The following is a 19471-nucleotide window of genomic DNA, read 5'->3' as shown; positions in this document are numbered from 1 at the left end:
ACTAGGCAGAGAGGGAGGAGAGGGAGGAAGAATCCGCAGTGATTCACAAGAAGGCAAAAATTGATCCACTGCGATCAGCAAGCAAAGCTACTATGCAACACAATGCTAGCAAAAGAGCACACAAGAAGCCCTGCAATTCCCCAAGGGCCACCCCATAGGTCATGCACTAGAGTGGGCAAAGACTGCTGGCCAACTCGCTCAAGTTTAACTTTCTCAAAATGATATTTAGCCACATTAAACTATTACAAAAAAACTAACACACAGTATACTGAGGGGACTGGGCACCACAAAGTGTGTTGTTTCATTCTTTGAATACATTAAGACACAATGATGAGAATGATTACAAAAATAGTTCAAAAAATGTATAATTGAGTCTATTAATAATATTATTTTATGACCCTCATTTTTGACATTGTATCGCAGAAGCTCATAATTATAATTAGATAATTGGCAATTCGTGATTTGTAGTTTTATTAATGACTGACCTAGAACATTGCTTAGGAGAAGAAATCATTACCCTTAAGATCTGTGAACTAACTAGCTAGAAGCAGCTTTTTGATCCGCTACGATCAGCAAGAATCTGCAATGATTCGCAAGAAGGCAAAAATTGATCCGCTATGTACAAGCAAAGCTACAATGCAAAGCAACACTAGCAAAAGAGCACACAAGGAGCCCTGCAATTCCCCGTGGGCCACTCCGTAGGTCACATACTGAAGTGGGAGAAGACCGCTGGCCAACTCGCTCGAGTTTAAGTTTGCCTAAATGATATTAAGCCACATTTTAACACAATGAGAAAATAGTTAAATTTTGATACACAGAGACTGAGGGTATAAAGTTGCCATTGGTTTTCTTTGCCATGTTGTGCATTATAGCTTCTTTACTTAATATTTAGTATGAAGTTGTGCAAAAAGTTGACTTTCTCTTTTAAACAGTTCATTGATATTGCCAATGGTATATGCTAATCGTTGCAATAGGTGGCACAATTGGGCAGTAGGTATGAAAGATAGGTTTTGACTGTGGACTTAAACATGGGCAAAGACAAAGCCATAACAGCAAATTATGGAAGACTGTTCCACACCTGAATACATTGGCCAAAAAAAGAGTACTTGTACGCATCAACAAAAGCAAGTTAAAGGTTGTATATGTCATACTGTACATAAGGTGTTAAGAGATAACTCACTAGGAAAGGGCAAAACAACTAAACTAGTGATAACTATTAAAGGTTATGGAGTGCAGGCGAGAACGATCAAACGTCAAAACGCTTTTGCTCCAACGCTGTACTTTGCATAAGTTACATGTGACAGATGGTCAAAACACACGTGACCAGATTATGAGTGTGCAGAAGGTCTTAATGCACATGATCAAAGTGCATTCTGTGCATTCCATTCATTTAAGTGGAAGTCCAAACAAATGCTGGCTACATACATGCGACGCATGTGTAATAACAACCTGGAGATTAGGATTGTGGGCTCCTCTGGTCACGTGCAGTTATACTGGAACTTATAAAAAAGTGAGAGATCAATTAGCATTCTTCATTCTTCCAGTGATGACCAGTTAAATTTGATACTTAAGACACTTTTGGATCTCTGATAGTTGTTGCACACAAGTCTTGCTGCTCACCTTTGAACTGATTCAACCGTCGCAACTCCCTTTGAGGTATGAGGGTTCCAAGCTGGACCAGCATACTCTGTGATGGGGCACATGAACGTCTGATATGCGCATTCTTTAACTTTGGGTGGAGCAGAATGAATGTTGCATTGTAAGACAGTAAGGACACGATTGCTTTCTTTTGTACTTCCTCACGCTGCTTGTTCCAGTTCAGAGAACTTGATACATATTTGTTGCATGTTAAATTTGATTTCAAATTAAATTTTTTAACCTAGGTTGATTCTCAATTTCCTTTGTCTCCTAGCCCTAATTATTCATCAATTAAGGAAACAAAGGAAATTGCGAATCAACCTACAATCGTTGACAAAACTGTTTATTAACTCCATGGCTCTTAATGACCTTTCTCCATGTTCACTGAAAGTTGTTGGAATAATTACTCATGCTGAAATTTCTTAGCAGTACAGATTAACAATCTTGGTAGTTAACTAACTGCCTCATTTAAGTGGAAGGTGGGTGCCTGGGATATCCAGGGGCGTCCACTCATTGTGGCCAGCCAGCCCCTAGATAGAATACTACCCCCATAGCTGGAAAATCCCTGTCGTTAGCCCCCATTCCAGGCACCCGTCACACTGATGAAACAGTGGAAGGAAAAAAATGAGGGATGGGAGGGGGGACACTGAATGAACCACTCTATAGACCACAGCACAAATGCTCAACGAAGAACTTACAGATCCTAGCAGTGCACAAAGTTACCAGGTACCATGTGAGCCCGCACTTATGGGATTGACTGCTGGATGCCCACTAAGCTTGTGAACTGCTTGGCTGGTAAGCTCATGAACCCTCTTGACTGCTAAGGTTGTGGTGGTTAACTAAGTTAAATTACATTTAACCAAATTTAGTGCTGCTGCAAGTCATTTAACTTCATATAACATGTAGTCAAGAGATAATTTGAAACTTAACAATGTTTTGTCTGTTTGTATTGTTAATGATGGCCTCAAAAAACATAGTCATGTTTTACGTGCATGAGCTATTTTGAATGCTTCAGTGTAACATTATGGGCAATCTTCTGTCTTAATCCTAAATTGTGCGAAATTGGGTATTGCTGTACATTAATGAAAACCAGAACCGCAGCGCATAGCTGATTCGATCTAATAAATTCAGTTTTCTTTGTCTTTCCTTCAAACATCTGGTGAAAAAAAAAAAATTGTTAAAGTACTATGAAGACCAACTCACCAAACATGCTTAGAGGGAAGACTCTAACGTTTCAAGATTTCTTAATGGTTTCTTAAAATAATGAAGGTCATCGAATACTGAATAGCTAAGATTTTCATCATTGTTGAGGATGGTTGCATCATTATTCACAAGGTTATCACGTGCAATTCTACTTTAATGAAACAGTCTTTAACTCTGACCACTTAATTCTAAGAATGTTATGAGTTTTTGCTTGTTGAAAGAAAAGAGCCTTTGCTTAGGCACTAGTTACAAAACTAAAGATGTCTTCATAGTTCAAGTTTCTATTATTATTATACTTTGAACTCACTATCTCTTTATTGACTGGCCAAAAGCATACAGTGAATTTTCAAAATCAGCACATGGAACGTCATCTAACTGCAGATTATACAATAATCATGTCAAGGACACTCAAGGTCATGGGTAATCATGTCATGTATGACCGCAGTGTATGATTTCTAAGGGTAATCATGTCAAGTTTGCACATTTTGTGTTGCTTGCCATCAGTGAAGAAGCAAAAACATAACTTCCAGGTTTGCTTCGTTGACCGTCGTTTGCTTCGTTGGTCATCAAAAAATAGTTGAAGACAAGGACACACAAAACACAAAAGGTCGACGAAGGTGGCAAGGAGCTGTTCACTGATTACGTGAAAGAGAAAACACTGAACGAACCTGAGGAAAAGAAAGAGGTGACACAAACTTTGAAAACATACATTTTATGTCAAAGCAAGAAAGAAAGAATTCATTCAATGTATAATAAAACACTTATTAGATTCGGTTTTTATGATGGCTGAGGCCGATAACCCCTACCTCCACCTTGATTATTCTGGATATCACAAAAACCTCATCCAATAATTGTTTATTACTGTGAAAAGCAAGCATGAGATGTAGAATCACACAGTTTGCACATGAAAGTGTCAGACTTTGCCCCTTTCATGGTTTGTACGTGAGGGAATTTAAGTTATCACACAGTAATCGAGTTAACAGAATTATAAAAATCACTCATGCACATGATTTGCATGTGAAGATGTTAGACTTTAGCCCTTTTACAATTCGTACGTAACAAAACGCAAATTGTTTACTAGAAAGTTTTCTCAAACAATTTTAAGAAGTCACCTCGGCTTTACAACATCTGCAATTAAATTATGCTTCATGAAACGTCAAAGCTTGATAGCCTACCATTTATTAACTTCCAAGAAAATAATCAATTGAAACTGCGGAAATATATTTCTACTCATATCATGTTATTCCACTCAATAAAACAATATTCCCTAACGCAACTGTTTCTACTTTAAGCCTGGTTTCCATATGATCGCTACGATCGCTGTGATCGCTGCCATCGCTGAGAAAAAAAGTTCGGTGATTGCAGCGATCATATGGAAACCACTTTCCAGCAATCGCAGTGACAACGATCATATTTTATTTAGTAAAGATGCGTAACTCATATGATCGCTATGATCGCTGCAATCACTGAACATTTTTTCTCAGCGATCGTAGCGATCATATGGAAACCAGCCTTAAGTTACGAATCTTTACTAAATAAAATACATTTCAATAACTATAACACTTAGTAAGCAGGAAGGATGTATCATGTTGTTCTCTTATTCATGTTTCAATTGCCGTAACAAAAAAGGTTTGCTGAACTTTGTAGGTGAGAAAATAAAGCTAGTTTACAGGATTAACAATACTCTGTACTTACTTCCAAAAAAATAAGCTGCCTTTCAAACATCTAAAACGACAATTTATAAGCCGTATACTTTCGAATTAAAGTCCATATCTAAATATCAATGTTATTGTTTCATTGGAAGAGCTTTGAAAATATTTGATCTTTTATACTCTACCTTGAAGCAGGTGAAACAGAACTCATAAATACGTGCGTTGTACTGTTCACAATAGCTGAATTCGGTCAGAAATGTCTTGAAGCAGCATCCACAAATTATAGAATATGAACCCCTAAACAGCTGCATCACTGTACACGGCATTTGAATCATGAAGATATTTAATATAATGCTTCTAAACACCTGTAGCCATAATAAAAGACGAAAAAAATGTGAAGAATCAAGATGGCAGTCTCGAAGTGCCCTTGTTCGACTTTTAGCAACAGCATGTTTAAATAGATGCCAAGATCTCATAGGTTCCTAAGCATCAACTCATAGTACCTTCAACCTTATTGGCTCTTGCAACAAACATCCGAACATACAAAGCCACAAAGACACATACGCTCACTCCACTGACATATGAGCCATTTTTTCAAAATAGCTCAATAATATACCAAGATATTAAACAGTAATTGGCTTTAGTGAGGGTAGCACAATCACTTCACTTGCAACCTCGTAGGTATTTCATGTGTTTTTGTGAATTTCGGGAGATTTTGTTGATTCACCTGAATTTAGCGGCTCCATGTCCGCACAAAATATCAGAAGCCCTGTACATGTACTATTTTTATTCCTTCCAAAAATTTGTTTTGTAGTGTCTTTCATAAATGGATTTCCTAGTAGCTTGTTACAAAGAGTGTAATACCCCCTTAATGTATTCATTCATTTTCTATTTTTCTAATATGGCATCATCCCTTTTGTTTTAGCTTGACTCTGTAACTGCAGAAGACATCAAACTTGTTCTTCCTGAAAAGAGCAATGGAAGCTATTCTCGAGCACCAGCAACACATGTATCTATCTTTGAGTGTCGCATTTTTACTTTAGCTGTGTTTATTCTCAAGAAAGGATGTTCAATTCCCCTTCATGACCACCCTGGCATGTTTGGTTTGTGGTAAGTAGCGCTAAATACTACAATAAAAGTAGAAATGAAATCATACATTGTTGAGTGCGTTGAAGTTTTCTTAGTATTTTTGGCAAGTATTGTTTCAAAGATCATGAAAGCATTTCATAAAGTTGACGATTCTTGCTCTATGCATGAACAACTGCAGGGAAAGACGTATTTCACTCAGATACCAGAGATCTAGCTAAGAGTGAGCTGCCCACTATTTCATTGGCTAAAAAAGAGCTTACAGCTGGCTCAAATTGCTTGGGAAAGCAAAGGCATTGGGTAATTTTGGAGGAGCAGTTGCATAAAAAGGTCCGCTTGAATAATAAAAAAGCGTGCATAGCTTTTCCTTGGCTACATCCCTGAGATAGCAGTTTGATTCTCAAGGTGTGTTAGTTAGATATTTGCATGCCTTGCTTTCTTGTGCTCACTTACAAGCAGACTATTGGAACACTTGCTCAACCTTATGCTTTACTGGAAACTTCACTCCTGATTTGTAGAATATTTGTATGGCTTTGCTTTATTTTTTGTATGTAATCACTACTTTGTCAGAATTGGTGGACTTGTTTTCAAATCATCAGGGTGTTTAGAACACTTTAAAGGAGCATCTTCCCAGTGGGCCTTGCGCCTATTTCAGGGTGATTGTTTCCGGTCTGTATGATGAAAACTTGAATTTTACTTAAAGTTTCTGAGAAATTTTCACCGCTTCAAGGATGAGACATGGAGGTAAAGTTGATCTTTGCATAATTTCTTCTCTTTCACCAAGAGAACAGAACAATTTCTTGATTAAATTAGTCTGTTTTTTGTAAGATTCGACCATGTGACCTTTCTCCCGTCATATGTCACTGCTATTCTGTTGTATGCATGGTATTTTTTAATTATTCATTTCGGTAATCAAACAAGGAGTCGATTGAGAATTGAGACAAAAATCCTTGCTATTATACTTCAAATATTCTGAAAAACCCGGTTGACTCCTTTTGACTCTGTAGTGTTGGAGGTCACCAGTCTTTGAAGCTGGTAAAAACGCTTACATGTCAGTATTTTGGCCAGCTCAATAAGATAATATCTACTGGCCATGTTAATCATGGATCTATTACTCATTCCCTGCTGAGTTCCTCGTAGCCAGCTTCTTTGATACCTTCTACATTCAATGCATATTTTATTACAGAATATGTACTAAGCTTTAAAGAAGTATTATTGAATATTTATTTCACCTCAGACCCCGTTAGCAAGGGTTTATCAGTAAGCTTTTATTCACATAAAGTCAAACAATCTTGATGAACAATTTAAATGGTAAACAAAATCTTGGACCTGAGAAGGGTATCTATAGCTACCTCGTAAAATTCTATCATACAATCAATACAATTTACATGGAATGTACTGCATTTCTAAAGAATTATTTTGTGTATCTCTCTTGTGCCTTTGTTACCTATGCAGCGACACTTTCAAATAAGTCACACTGGGATTCACCCATTTGATAATTTAGTTTGACCACAATGCATGACGGGAAGATAGTCATATCCTCCTTTGAACACTTTTGATTGCAAAAATAGTTGGTAAATGTAAACATAATGAACTCAGCAGATGTGCTTACAAGTTTGTGTTCAGTGCCCAATGTGCCGGCCATAGGGCAACCTAGTTTTCGATCAATTCAAGCATAACTTAGCAGATACATGGTTTTATGAACAAAGAAGTCTCTATATTTGATTGGTTTCTTGCCAGCATAGACTAAATAAACCACCTCAATGCTAATTCAAACATGCTGTTTACTGTGGCGCTTCTTAAACTTTTTCTGATTGAGCTGTGGAGTTTGTCAAGTATATCTCCTATTTTTTTACTCTTCTGTCACTACAAGGAGTTGCAAAAGTCTTTATGTTTGGTACAAGAGTTATTTGGCAAAGTTAGTCACTTTCCTGATTCAATTCATGCAGAAAATAACAAGTTTATCAGGTGGTTGTTTAGACATAAGTCCATAATTTGTACTTTCATTATTTCACCTGTCATGTTTTGCCCCCTTATAATATACCACTTGTTAACTGAGTGATAGCTAGGTCAATACATCAAAGTCAAGGTGTGAGATTTCCTTGTAATGATTAAACAGCCACGTTAAATAAGTTTTTGAATATATGCCATGGCCCTTTACGACTATTCTTAAAATGAATACAATAAAAGAAAAACAGAAGTAATTTTCAATATCTGCCCACAACAGGTCATTCAGTCTGGCAATGCAATCGAAACCACAAGACACAGTTCTTTGACACTGAGAAATTTTGAACCTTAGCCTTTGATAAAATAAAACCAATAACTGGTCATCGCATAACTTACACAAAAAACACCATGTCAGTGAGTTGTATACTTAATCCCACGATACAGTCATGTGACACTGGTTGGCGGATACCCTTTTCTGACAGCTGTCAATTGACTATAACATGGATGTCCACTATCAAGTTAAATGCAGATGGTTTATGCCTTGGATACCTAGCTAGTAATGCCTGGTGATTTCACGAAAATCTTTCCCGTTTAGCTCTCCCTTTGTCAAATAGCTGAATAAAACCCACCCACAGAATTCTCACTGATTTTGAAAGTTAGGGGTCCTTAGGACCTCCAGTCTCAGGAAATTAGAACCCCTTCTTTTTGTTTTTAGAGAGTCCCCAAACCTACGTTGTGTGAATCAATGTGAATACAAGAATGGGAGGGGGGAATTTGCAGTCTGCAATTTCTGTCTTTACAATAAATAGAGTCATTCTTCCTTAAGCTTTCAAAGACATAAAAGTGATTGAGTTTGTTTTTCCACATGTCGCGTAAACTTTTTGTGACATCTTTGTTTAAGGATTTACAGTGTAGACAGCTGCCATTTTCATTTTTAATTGATGGAAATTTGATGCTAATCGCAGAAAATTAGTCACACCATGTACAAATGATTGAGATGCTTTAAGATCTGTATGCATTGCATTGAGACATGTTTTGCATTTCATGTGGTTATTTATGAAAATTCTTCAAGCCATTTGGACTTGAATCCACACGTTTTGTATTCGGTAAACTCCCGAGGATCAACATCAGTTTTTCTTTTCTGTCTAATAGACAAAGTATGTGTTGGTATTGTTGTCGAGGGCTGAAAGATGTTAAATAGGAAAGAAATTAAGCTAACCAAACCAGTGTGAGAAATACCATGCAGGGTTGTCAAAATGCACCGGTGACGGATGCTTCTTGCTGGCTACTTTGAAGGTTTCACCGGCTAAAAATTGTTAGAGAAAAGCGTAAAAATGGACAATTAAAAAAGTTGTAAAATAGAAATAGAAAAAGGAATTGTTTCAATCATGCCCTGAATGTTCTTTTTCATGATTTTTGACGAGTTTTCTAATCCACTCTCATAGCCATAATATGATACCACGAAGCGAAGAAAAATAGCGAAGGTTTGTTTACATTGTCTTTAAATAATCTTTCTCTGAGAATGAAGAAAGAAAGACACACAAAAGCTTTCGAGTGTCTGTTTTTTGGAAATTTGTCTGTGTTGATGTTCTATTTTCTATTTTAAAACAAATGTCAAACAAACTTATGGTTTTTGCATTCATCTGGCATGGGTGTAGCCTGCGAACAGCAGACGTATTTCCAGTCGTCGCTTCTCTCCCTTCGGAGGGAGAGAAGCGACAACTGGAAATACATCTGCTGTTCGCAGGCTAGCACGTGTATGCGTTTGAAATCAAATGAAATATTATGCAATGCATAAATGTGTTAAATGTAGTTTACTGTGATAAAAATTTGTTAGATGTGTAGGACATCATTTTAGTTTTTTCACGAATTAATGCTGATGAAAGAGACGGGTATACTGTATGTGCAGACAGGATTTGTTATAATATACCCACCAAGGAAAGATGTCTGAAACATCATCCTTATAGAGAAAATCGCCCGTAAGAAAAGCATTTTGCAGCATCAAAGTTTCAATTTCGCGTGTGCTGATAATGCAATGCAACTAAAGAAATGATCTGTTATCATTATAAAAAATCCTACTGTAAATAGTAAGCATTATTATTGTAAACAAAAATATATGGACCTAACATGTATTAGGACAAAAAAAAATGGATTAATGATTTTCATTCAAAAACAGATACATCTCTTGTTAGTATTGCTCTCAGCTCAGGAGAGCCAATTTCAGCAAGTGTGTAAACCTCAAATCTGTTTTGCCCCTGGGGGCTTTGCCCCCTGGACCTTTGCCCTTATACCCCACTGAGGGGCTGGGCAGCCCCAGACCCCTTGCCTGATGGGGGGCCTCAAGTCCCCAGTGCCAGTTACTTTGTGTTATTCTCCTGCTACTTAAAATCTTTTTGACAACCTTGCCATAACTAGAGAACATGGATGTGTGCAATGATGGACAGTGTCCATCTGTTTGTAATAACAATTATTATTGCTTTGTGTGTTGTTTGTGTGCTGTTTTAATATTTGTCAAAATAACTGTTAATAGTATTAAGTATTGGAATTCACGCTGTTAGCAAGGATGAGAAAATGCAAACACAAAACTGTCATTGAAGTAAACTTAACAAACTTGCGTAAACCCAAAACAACTGTTATTTCTAAAATTGAATTTTGAACTAATCTTGTTAAGAAACTGCCTGTTAGTGTATTAGTGTGCTGGCAAAGATGTCACAATGCAAACATCAACCACAGGAAGTCAACAATGACAACACACTGGCATAGTGATCTCCAAGCAGCAGCAGCAGCAAGTAGCAAAAATAAGGTCTTAAGTCAAATTGAAAAATTCTCCTGGACTTTTACTCAATACAAAGCGTAGAATTCAGAAAGTATGTCAAGATCAATAATAGTAAGTGTCTTGACAAGGTTTAAGCTAGGCTGCACAATGCAAAGTAGAAAGTGTGATATCTAATCCCTCATTTTCCATTCTAAATGTATAGTTTCTATCCCAGTAGGCAGATATATTATCATTTAACCTGCATGATCCATGCAAGAATTTTTTGTTGCAAACACAGTATTCCTTTGAAATCATGCCCTCCCCCAAAAAAAACAAAAGGCCTGAACAGTCAGTTCTGTAAGTGGCCAGCACAAGTGGTGGATACTTTCTCTGACCTTGCCAAGGATATCTGCTTATGGGAGGAGGGGGAGGGCGATTGTTTAATATGTCTTCTGCACAGGAAGTAACTAAGTGTGACAGAGAATAAAAGCTGTTTTCTTTTCGGTTAGCTCTCAATATCTCTTGATAATCTACCCGTGGCCCCCAGAGAAAATTAAAAAAAAACATTTAAAATACATAGGTTTAAATTTGAAAGTAACTAACTTAAGAATTGCTTAAGATTTTCCATGGCAAGTTGCAAAATTTTGATGTGCTTAATTTTGTTTTCTAAGGTAGTTAACAAGCAGCAGTCTTTCACGCCCAGAGGCTACTGCCTATTCCATAGTCTTGCCACATTAAACGTAACTGTTTGTATGACTTGCATAAAAAAAAATCCCCAGTGCAGTTACATGTCTGCCTGGGCGGGACTGCACTGAATTTAAAAAACAGCATTCTGTTAAGTGCTTCCAAAACCATCCTTGCTTTTATTCTCACCACTTAGGCACACTTGAAATGGATGATTTAACATTGTTTCCTATTTCTTACACTGTCACTCTTTGTTTCATAATGTACTGTTCTAATGTTCCCTTGAAAGACACAAAAACGGCTGCGGAGAAAGGCCATGGCAAAATTTTGTTTTTGTGTTATGTCATACTACATAGTTATCTATTACACTGTCTATTTGTAGGTCAATTTTAAATAGCATTCAGTCATAGAAAAGGTGTTTTAATATATTAGGTTTGAGCCATAATGTGAAGTTGTGACATTCCGGCAATTCCCTGACAATAATTGTCCCTCAAAATTTGGCAACTGTGCCAAACTTGTGACCCTCAATAAAAATTCTTCCCTTGGTTCAGAAAGAAAAAACAAGTATATCTTGGAAATGCTATTTTTTAAGATCATAAACATTAATTTTGTTAGGAAGGAAATTTCAAGGGTTATTACAAACGCTACAACCAGTTGCAAAAGTATGTGAGACACTGTACCGTATTTTGGCATAAATGGCCTGTCCATGATCTTGTGCTTTTGATTCCCCCCCCTCCACCTCTTATCAAAGTTGCTAGCAATACAAGACCACACTCAAGACTTGGAGGAACAACTTTGAATGGGAGGGAGGACGGAGGTTAGTATTATATCTCGCAGACCTGTAACTAGGAGCGATTTGAAGCAAGAAAGGCCGTTTATTCATGGTAGTGTCTCAACATTTTTGCAACTGGTTGTAGCAAATGATCCAGACTGATAATGCATAGCTCAGTCTGCTTGAAGAGACAGTGATTTCTCTTTGTCAGATTAATAAGGCCTTCTTGCAAATCATGTCCTACAATTCTTTAATGCCTTGCAAACAACTGTTTGTTTCGAAGCAGTAAGCCTTAAGGAATGTTTGTATGTACAATGTTATTATTCAAGTGAGCCTTCCTCAGTAAGTGCAGGGTCTCCTATCGTTAACGATGCAGGTCAGATGGAATGTAGGAATCTCATGGATTAGAGGAAAAAAAGATACGCCCTTGTTACATTTCATAGTAATATATAACATATATGCCTTGCAGCATTTCCATTAGCTGGGCTTGTAAGTGTTAGCTGGATTATTAGTTTGATTAATACAGTGTGTTTATTATTATTTTTGCAGTAAAGTTGTTCATGGCCAAATATCAGTGGAGTCTTATGATATCCAGTCTGAGTAAGTTATACTTGTTTTTATTGTACTATTACTCAACTGATAACCATTGGCTGACAATTTGATTACAGTGCAGGTCAGAGATTGAAATAGAGTAGTTATGTGTCGAAGACATGTCTATCAACAAGACCTTGAAATTGTGGCTGATAATGGCCACCAGTTTTTCAACTTGTCAAACTAATAATGCTGTTTTGGTGATCAAGTCAAGTTCTCATATGTCAAAGAAATGAAATTAATGAATAAGGCTGTAAGTTTTAAGACAAAGCGATGGAGAAGTAAGGAGCTCTGTCATTGTACTCGCATACTCTTGTGATACAAAGTCTATTTTCATAAGATTCTTTGAAGTCATAAACTGGCAACCAAAAAGTTCTATTTTGCAAGTTAAAGTTTCCTCTGTTTGCTAGCTGATGCTGGAATGATAAACTGATCACCAATTAATGAGCTTCGTAACTCGAATTTTAAAAGTTTGTTCTTTAGGGCCTAAGATAGGGAGGTGTTCATAGCAATCCCACAAATGGGAGCCACCTCTGCATCAGCTTCTAAAAAGCACTGTCAGACTGGAACTTGCAATGGAATAAGACTGACATGAACAGATACTTACCATTACAAACAGACAAACCTTGGAAGTGGCAAGGGTTAGGCAAAAAGAAGCTGCAATGATTTAATAAGCCCTACCAACCTAAGGGGTGCCCCTTCAGAATACGTGCCTAGAAGGATGAAGTTGCCGCAATTAGTTTGCAATGTTTAAGTACCAGGGATTAAACTCATCGCTACTGATGAGCTTGGGAGCAGGTGCCTTAAAGGTTAGTGGGGGGCCAAATGCAATGAGCAGAGAGGAGGAATCTATGGCAACCCTAGAAGCAGGAACCACCCCAAGAGCAGCCACTAACCAGCACAGTCACAGTGAATAAATTCAGTGGAGATACTTACCTAAGAGAATACTTATCTGAGAAATGATTATGAAACCACTAGGCAGGGAGGGAGGAGAGGGAGCAAGAATCCGCAGTGATTCACAAGAAGGCAAAAATTGATCCGCTGCGATCAGCAAGCAAAGCTACAATGCAACACAACGCTAGCAAAAGAGCACACAAGGAGCCCTGCAATTTCCCAAGGGCCACCCCATAGGTCACGTACCAGAGTGGGCAAAGATTGCTGGCCAACTCGCTCAAGTTTAACTTTCTCTAAATGATATTTAGCCGCATTAAACTACTACAAAAAACCTAACACACAGTATACTAAGGGGATTGGGCACCACAAAGTGTGTTGTTTCATTCTTTGAATACATTAAGGTATCTGCACAGGCAAATTTTGCACATTTTTGCATCATTTTTAGTGGTTGTTTTATGGATAATATCTATATGTCACTACATTGACAGTATTCCTCAGTTCTTGAGGAACTAGAATATATCAAAATAAACTATGTTATGTCACCCAAAAGGTGTTAATTTAATTACCCCCTAGGGTGGCACGGAAAGAGAAAAATCAAAATTTCAGAAGAATCCTTAGAGTTATTGTTAAAAAAGAAATGTAACACAAATAAGGACATAAGATAGAATAATTCTGTGTTTGACCACGACACAGCTCCAATTAATCCAGCCTCTAGGGCACAATTTGCTATTTTGTAATTTGACCCATATTTTGACATCAATAACTCAGCTGTACGGCAATTCTAACCTTTAGTCAAACACAGATCTGTTCATTAACATGCTGTTTGTGTATTTGCCAAATTTCACGAAGTAATAATGATCCATTCCTCCAAAAAACTGGTTCCTGTAAGTCAAGGTAAATCGGTCAGGTGGTAATTAACGCTTTTCCAGTGTAAAAAAGCTTATTTTCTTCTCAAAATCAACCTTTTTTTCCTCAATACTACCATCACAGACCTTCCTGCCCGCCATTTTGAATAACCGCTGTGTAAAATGCTCGTGGAAGCCTAAGAAAATGCCAAATAACCTCTCTATAGCCCCCTTGGATTTTGATACGTGACCAGTTGCTAGGTGTGCCGCATTTCCGGAAGATGCGTTACTCAGTGTCAGCTTTAATGCAGTGAAGCGCGCCGAAGTATGAAGATTGAAGAAGAGTTTTATTCAAAATTGAAAAGAATTGCTTCTGTAAAGTGAAAGAAATTGGCAGAAAAACAGACCAGATGATTAGGGGCCAAGAAAACGTTTTACTCTCCCGGCAAAATTGTCAGAAAATATCAGGTGAGAAGACACACCGATGTAATGTAAATTTAAAACAATAATAAGCCCTGGAAAACGGAGTGTATTTCAAGAACATAACAAATTTTGACAAGAAGCAAGTAATATTAGTCATCACAGCTTTAACAGAAGCAAGAAAAATCAAGTTGGACACACAGCGGCTGTAGTTTGTCAATGAATCCAAGCAGTGAATAGATTTTGTTCAGCGCATCAACAGAACTTGATGCTGGAAAGAGGAGTCAAATTGTGCTCCTGCCGTCCTTTTCCTTAGTAACGGAAATGAAAATTTTTCTTTAACTTCCGGTAAATCAGTCAACTTTTGAGTAGATTTTCTCTTAAATGCCAAGGTATATTCAAAAAAGAACACCAGATATGCATATTACATCATCTGAACTTACTGTAGAAAGATTTTGAGGGCAAAATAAAATGTTGAAAATTTGCCTGTGCAAATACCTTAAGACACAATGATGAGAATGATTACAAAAAAAGTTGAAAAAATGCATAATTGAGTCTATTGATAATATTATTTTTTGACCCTCGTTTTTGACATTGTTTTGCAGAAGCTCATAATTATAATTAAATACTCGGCAATTTGCAATTTGTAGTTTTATTAATGACTGAACTAGAACATTGCTTAGGAGAAGAAATCATTACCCTTGAGATCTGTGAACAAACTAGCTTGAGGCAGCTTTTTGTTTCAATCGATTCCAATTAGTGTGACTGAATAATCATTCTTCAAAGTCAGACTTTGAATTGATTACTTTTTAAATAAGCGGAGGGGACATCTCGTATGTTAGATCCCCTGACTCTTCAATAGAAAATGCTTCACACCTTGTGCAAAAAGTAATATTATACATTTGAAATTCCTATATATTTTATAGACGCAAAAAGAGATTTTGTGTCAGGTGAAGCCCAACTGGTGCACCATGTGGTAGGTCACTGTCTGGTAGGTTCACTGTGTAGTGGCTGCCATGTGGTACTTAGTATTCCAACCCCTTGTCAGCTGCAAATAAATTAACTTAGCGTAAATGTAATTTAGGCTAAGTTAAATGCGAGACAATGCTCGCCAGCAGTCTCATTCACTAATTGTATGTGGGGCGGTCTCAGGGTTTAGCAGGGCCTTAGTGATTTTACAGTGCTTTCGCAGGAGTCAATCATTTTGATCTTGTTTCTTTTGCGCGCAGTAGTTATAGTTGTTATTTGCCCCAACCCTCCCTCCTCCCTGGATGCTGTTGTGGTAAGTATCTGCGCCTCTCTCCACTGAGATTCTCACTGTGACGGTGCCTGGTGAGTGCCGCTCTCAGGGTTGTCATGGTTACCCTCTAAGATCGCTTGCGGCCCCCTTCTGCTTCTTCTGGCACCTTTCCCACAGCCATCTATTGTTGATGGGTTGAACTTGAGGTTAACCTTGGTTAAAGTAAAGGTAGCCACATAAAAAGTTAATTTCAAGCCTTGACAAGGCATATGTATACGTGTACATGTGCATTTCCTTACGTTTATGCAAACAGCCAGCTCAGGTGATAAGCAAGGTGGTCTTTGAGGGTTGTATAAGGTTGTGTCAAATATAATGTTAAGATTGATGCATGATCATTATGTTCTTATAGTTTTCATTATCAAAAAAGTTATGGTAACACTTGTTTACTTCCCACTTAGAACCATTCTGAACGGCAAAATGGAAGGTCTTTCCAGGAACCCCATTCGTTCCCAGTTAAAAAGTGAGTTAAAAACTTGTGTCAAGTTGTCAGTCATTAAGTTATATGTTAATTTATAGCTAATCATAAAGTTTGGAGACCCATAATTGACGTGACAGTGTCCAACTAGAAAGCTATTGCTCCTTTGAGTAGTGCATATTTGGTGAACTGAGCCTAAAATTGGGGGAGAAGTAAAAAAGTGTGTCATCAAGAAAGAGTGTCCTCACAACTTGTGAACCTTGAGTGTTGGTCAGTGGATGATTGCATCATATTTCTCATTTAAGATGCATCAGCGGAAATAGATCCATATTTAAAAAAACAATATCAAGCCTTTTTATTTTTCTCACATATCTTAATTGTCCCTCAGTACTGAATTTGCGTGGGAAATCAAAAAGCCATTGATGGTCCCTACAAGTGTGTACTATACGTAATTCTTGATCGAGTTATGTGACACCTTTCTTTTAATGAGAACACCAGGGCCCAGTTTCTGAAAGGCCGATTAGCACTAATCCAGGATTTAAATTTTGTGCCATTTTTGTCTTTTACCTTGCTATGAATTTCTTAGAGTGACATTTTGTGTTATCATCACCGTATCTTGGAGTAAAGGCTAGACAGTGTTTTGTAAGCTCGAGTTTCATGCTCTTAGACAAGAAAATCTTGCTTGAAATTTGTCTTAATCCTGGGTTAAACTTAACCATCTTTTGAGGAACTGGGCTCAGAAGATTGTAAAAGTTATCATGCTGATAAAAATTACAGGATAAAGTGTCCTTTAAAGTGTCTATTCAGTAGAGCTTATGAAATTAATATGGGGCTACATGTGTCCCTCCACAGGGTTTTAGTCACTTAGGTGGTGACATGCACACAACACGTTAGCATGATTAACTTGTCGATAAGCAGCAATGAAAATGGAGGGTAGGTGTCAATTGTAAGCAATGTGAGCAATAAGCAAATGAATGTGGGTAAAATGCAAATGAAGGGGGGTTTCGATGGCAACCTACCATGGGTCACCTGCCCATGCCTACTGTCATACTGATCTATCAGTGGAGAATAAAGAACACAAAAGAACTTACGTGAAACTCATCGCTAATAATGAGCTTGGGAGCAGGTGCCTTAAAGGTTAGTGGGAGGCCAAATGCAATAGGCAGAGAGGAGGTATCCATGGCAACCCTAGAAGCGGGAACCACCCCAGGAGCGGCCATTAACCAGCACCGTCACACTGAATGAAATTCAGCTGAGATACTAATGTCTCACCTAAGAGGATACTTACCTGAGAATATTTAGTCTTATGAAACCACCCAGCAGGGAGGGAGGAGAGAGAGCAAGAATCCGCAATGATTCGCAAGAAGGCAGAAATTGATCCGCTACAATCAGCAAGCAAAGCTACAGTGCAACACAACACTAGCAAAAGACCACACAAGGAGCCCTGCAATTCTTTGAGGGCCACCCCATAGGTCACTTACTGGAGTAAGAGAAGACCACTGGCCAAGTGGCTCAAGTTTAACTTTGCCTAAATGATATTTAGCCACGTCTAAACCTGAACATAGGAGTTTCAAAGAAGCAAGAGGCGGGTGGGAGTAGATAAAGAAAAGGCAAAAAGCAGCAAGGCAACTCCAAGCAAGCCACAAGGGCAAAACTACTTGGCAATGGCTTGAATACACATGGGCAATGCGATCACCTGCTGACAACAGGAAATCTCCCAGTTGACTATGATTATTGATAATCTCATTAAAAAAAGACATTTCAGGAAATTTGCTCATTAAAATTTTGTTTTTATCACAGAACAGGGTAGAAACCAAAGAAAAATAATGATCTGTGTCAGTATTTGATACCAAAGATCACAGGTTCAGTTTATTGTTTTGGCATAAGGATGTACAAAAAGACAAGAAAATCTAAATATTTAAAAAGGCTGATGGCAAGGAAGCCCAATGGAAGTTACAGGGCTTACAAGGAATGGGCTTCCCCGGTTTAATTTTTACAACAAAATATCAGAAATAGACATGCAAAAATCATTGACAAAGCTACATTAAATCTCAGAATTTATTATATAGACACAAGTGTTTTACTGGAAAATATACCACTCGTAAAATTCATAAAAACTACATCCGGGACTCGAGTGGTTTATTTTCCATAATCTCACACGTGAGTTTATCGATGACGTAATTTCGGTAATTTCTCTCTATTATTTTATCAATGTCTTTTTGTCTATATAATAAAAAGAACATTACACGGCGGCTTGAAGATATGAATTTTATTTTCTCGTGGCAAAAACAATATTTTACTAACTCGCTGCGCTCGTTCGTAAAATATTGTTTTGCCACTCGAAAATAAAATTCATATCTTCGCGCTACCGTGTAATATCCTCTACATATAACATGCACTTTCCATGCCAAGAATGAGTAAGAACACTAACAATGTTAATGTGTACATAAATTTTCAGACAAAAGTTTCAAATATACGTAGCACCCAGGAACTCATTGATATAAATATTTGTGAATAATGAATTTCAATCATGATCATATGGAAGGTAGTTCTCCTTAGACACTTCAAAAGTCCATTCAGAGCAACTGACAACTTGTTGAACAGTGTATTGTCCAGAAACGATTAACATTGATTTGAATGGTTTTTAAAGTCTAGTTTAAAATGAGGCAAGCTGCATTCATTCAAAGAATTGTGACATCCAATTCATTCCCCATGTGCTGGCAGTCCCAATCCTCTAAGTTCTCAGAATATGTTCCATAACTTTGAGAATGCAGCTAAACAGACTAAACTTTTGACATACCAAAAAAACAGAATGGGTGGTTTGCCAAGTTTTGTTGCTTGAATTAATGTTGCTGATGTTTCCAGTTAACAATGGTAACTTGCAGACAACTTTGATTTACAAACAGTGTGATTTTAAGCTTTATGTGATGAAAATACTGAAGAATGTTTTTCTTGAGAAATAATTGGCACATCTGTTTTGCCTCGGTTCTAAAGCTCTTTAGGCTGAGAAAGCAGCCAACACTTCACAATACCACCCCTGCTGTCCCTGCAAAATAACATGTGTGCAACAATTGGAGAAATTCCATACTGATGACATGTCACTACCCAGATCTGGGTACTGATGGGTCATCAGTACGGAATATCTGTAATCACCTGTCAGACAATGTTTTGTACTGGAAAAAAATGGTGGGTGTTTAGCGAAATGTCATCTTTTTTCTCTGGTTAATGGCCTGTTAATTACTGTTTTACAATGGACCATTGCCTTTCAC

General features: G+C 37.6%; 1 protein-coding gene across 1 annotated transcript in view; it reads left to right on the top strand.

Moving 5' to 3' along the window:
* LOC140951704 (2-aminoethanethiol dioxygenase-like) overlaps positions 1-19471 on the top strand; it is a 32089-nt gene that overhangs the window by 5348 nt on the left and 7270 nt on the right. Inside the window, exons 2-4 of the mRNA XM_073401018.1 lie at positions 5419-5603; positions 12287-12337; positions 16186-16247. Of these exons, the coding sequence (XP_073257119.1) occupies positions 5419-5603; positions 12287-12337; positions 16186-16247 (298 nt within the window). The remainder of the gene's footprint in view (positions 1-5418; positions 5604-12286; positions 12338-16185; positions 16248-19471) is intronic.

Source organism: Porites lutea, chromosome 11 (assembly GCF_958299795.1).
Source record: "Porites lutea chromosome 11, jaPorLute2.1, whole genome shotgun sequence".
NCBI lineage: Eukaryota > Metazoa > Cnidaria > Anthozoa > Scleractinia > Poritidae > Porites > Porites lutea.
Note: the sequence above shows the minus strand (reverse complement) of the source record. Positions and strands in the feature narration are given on the sequence as shown.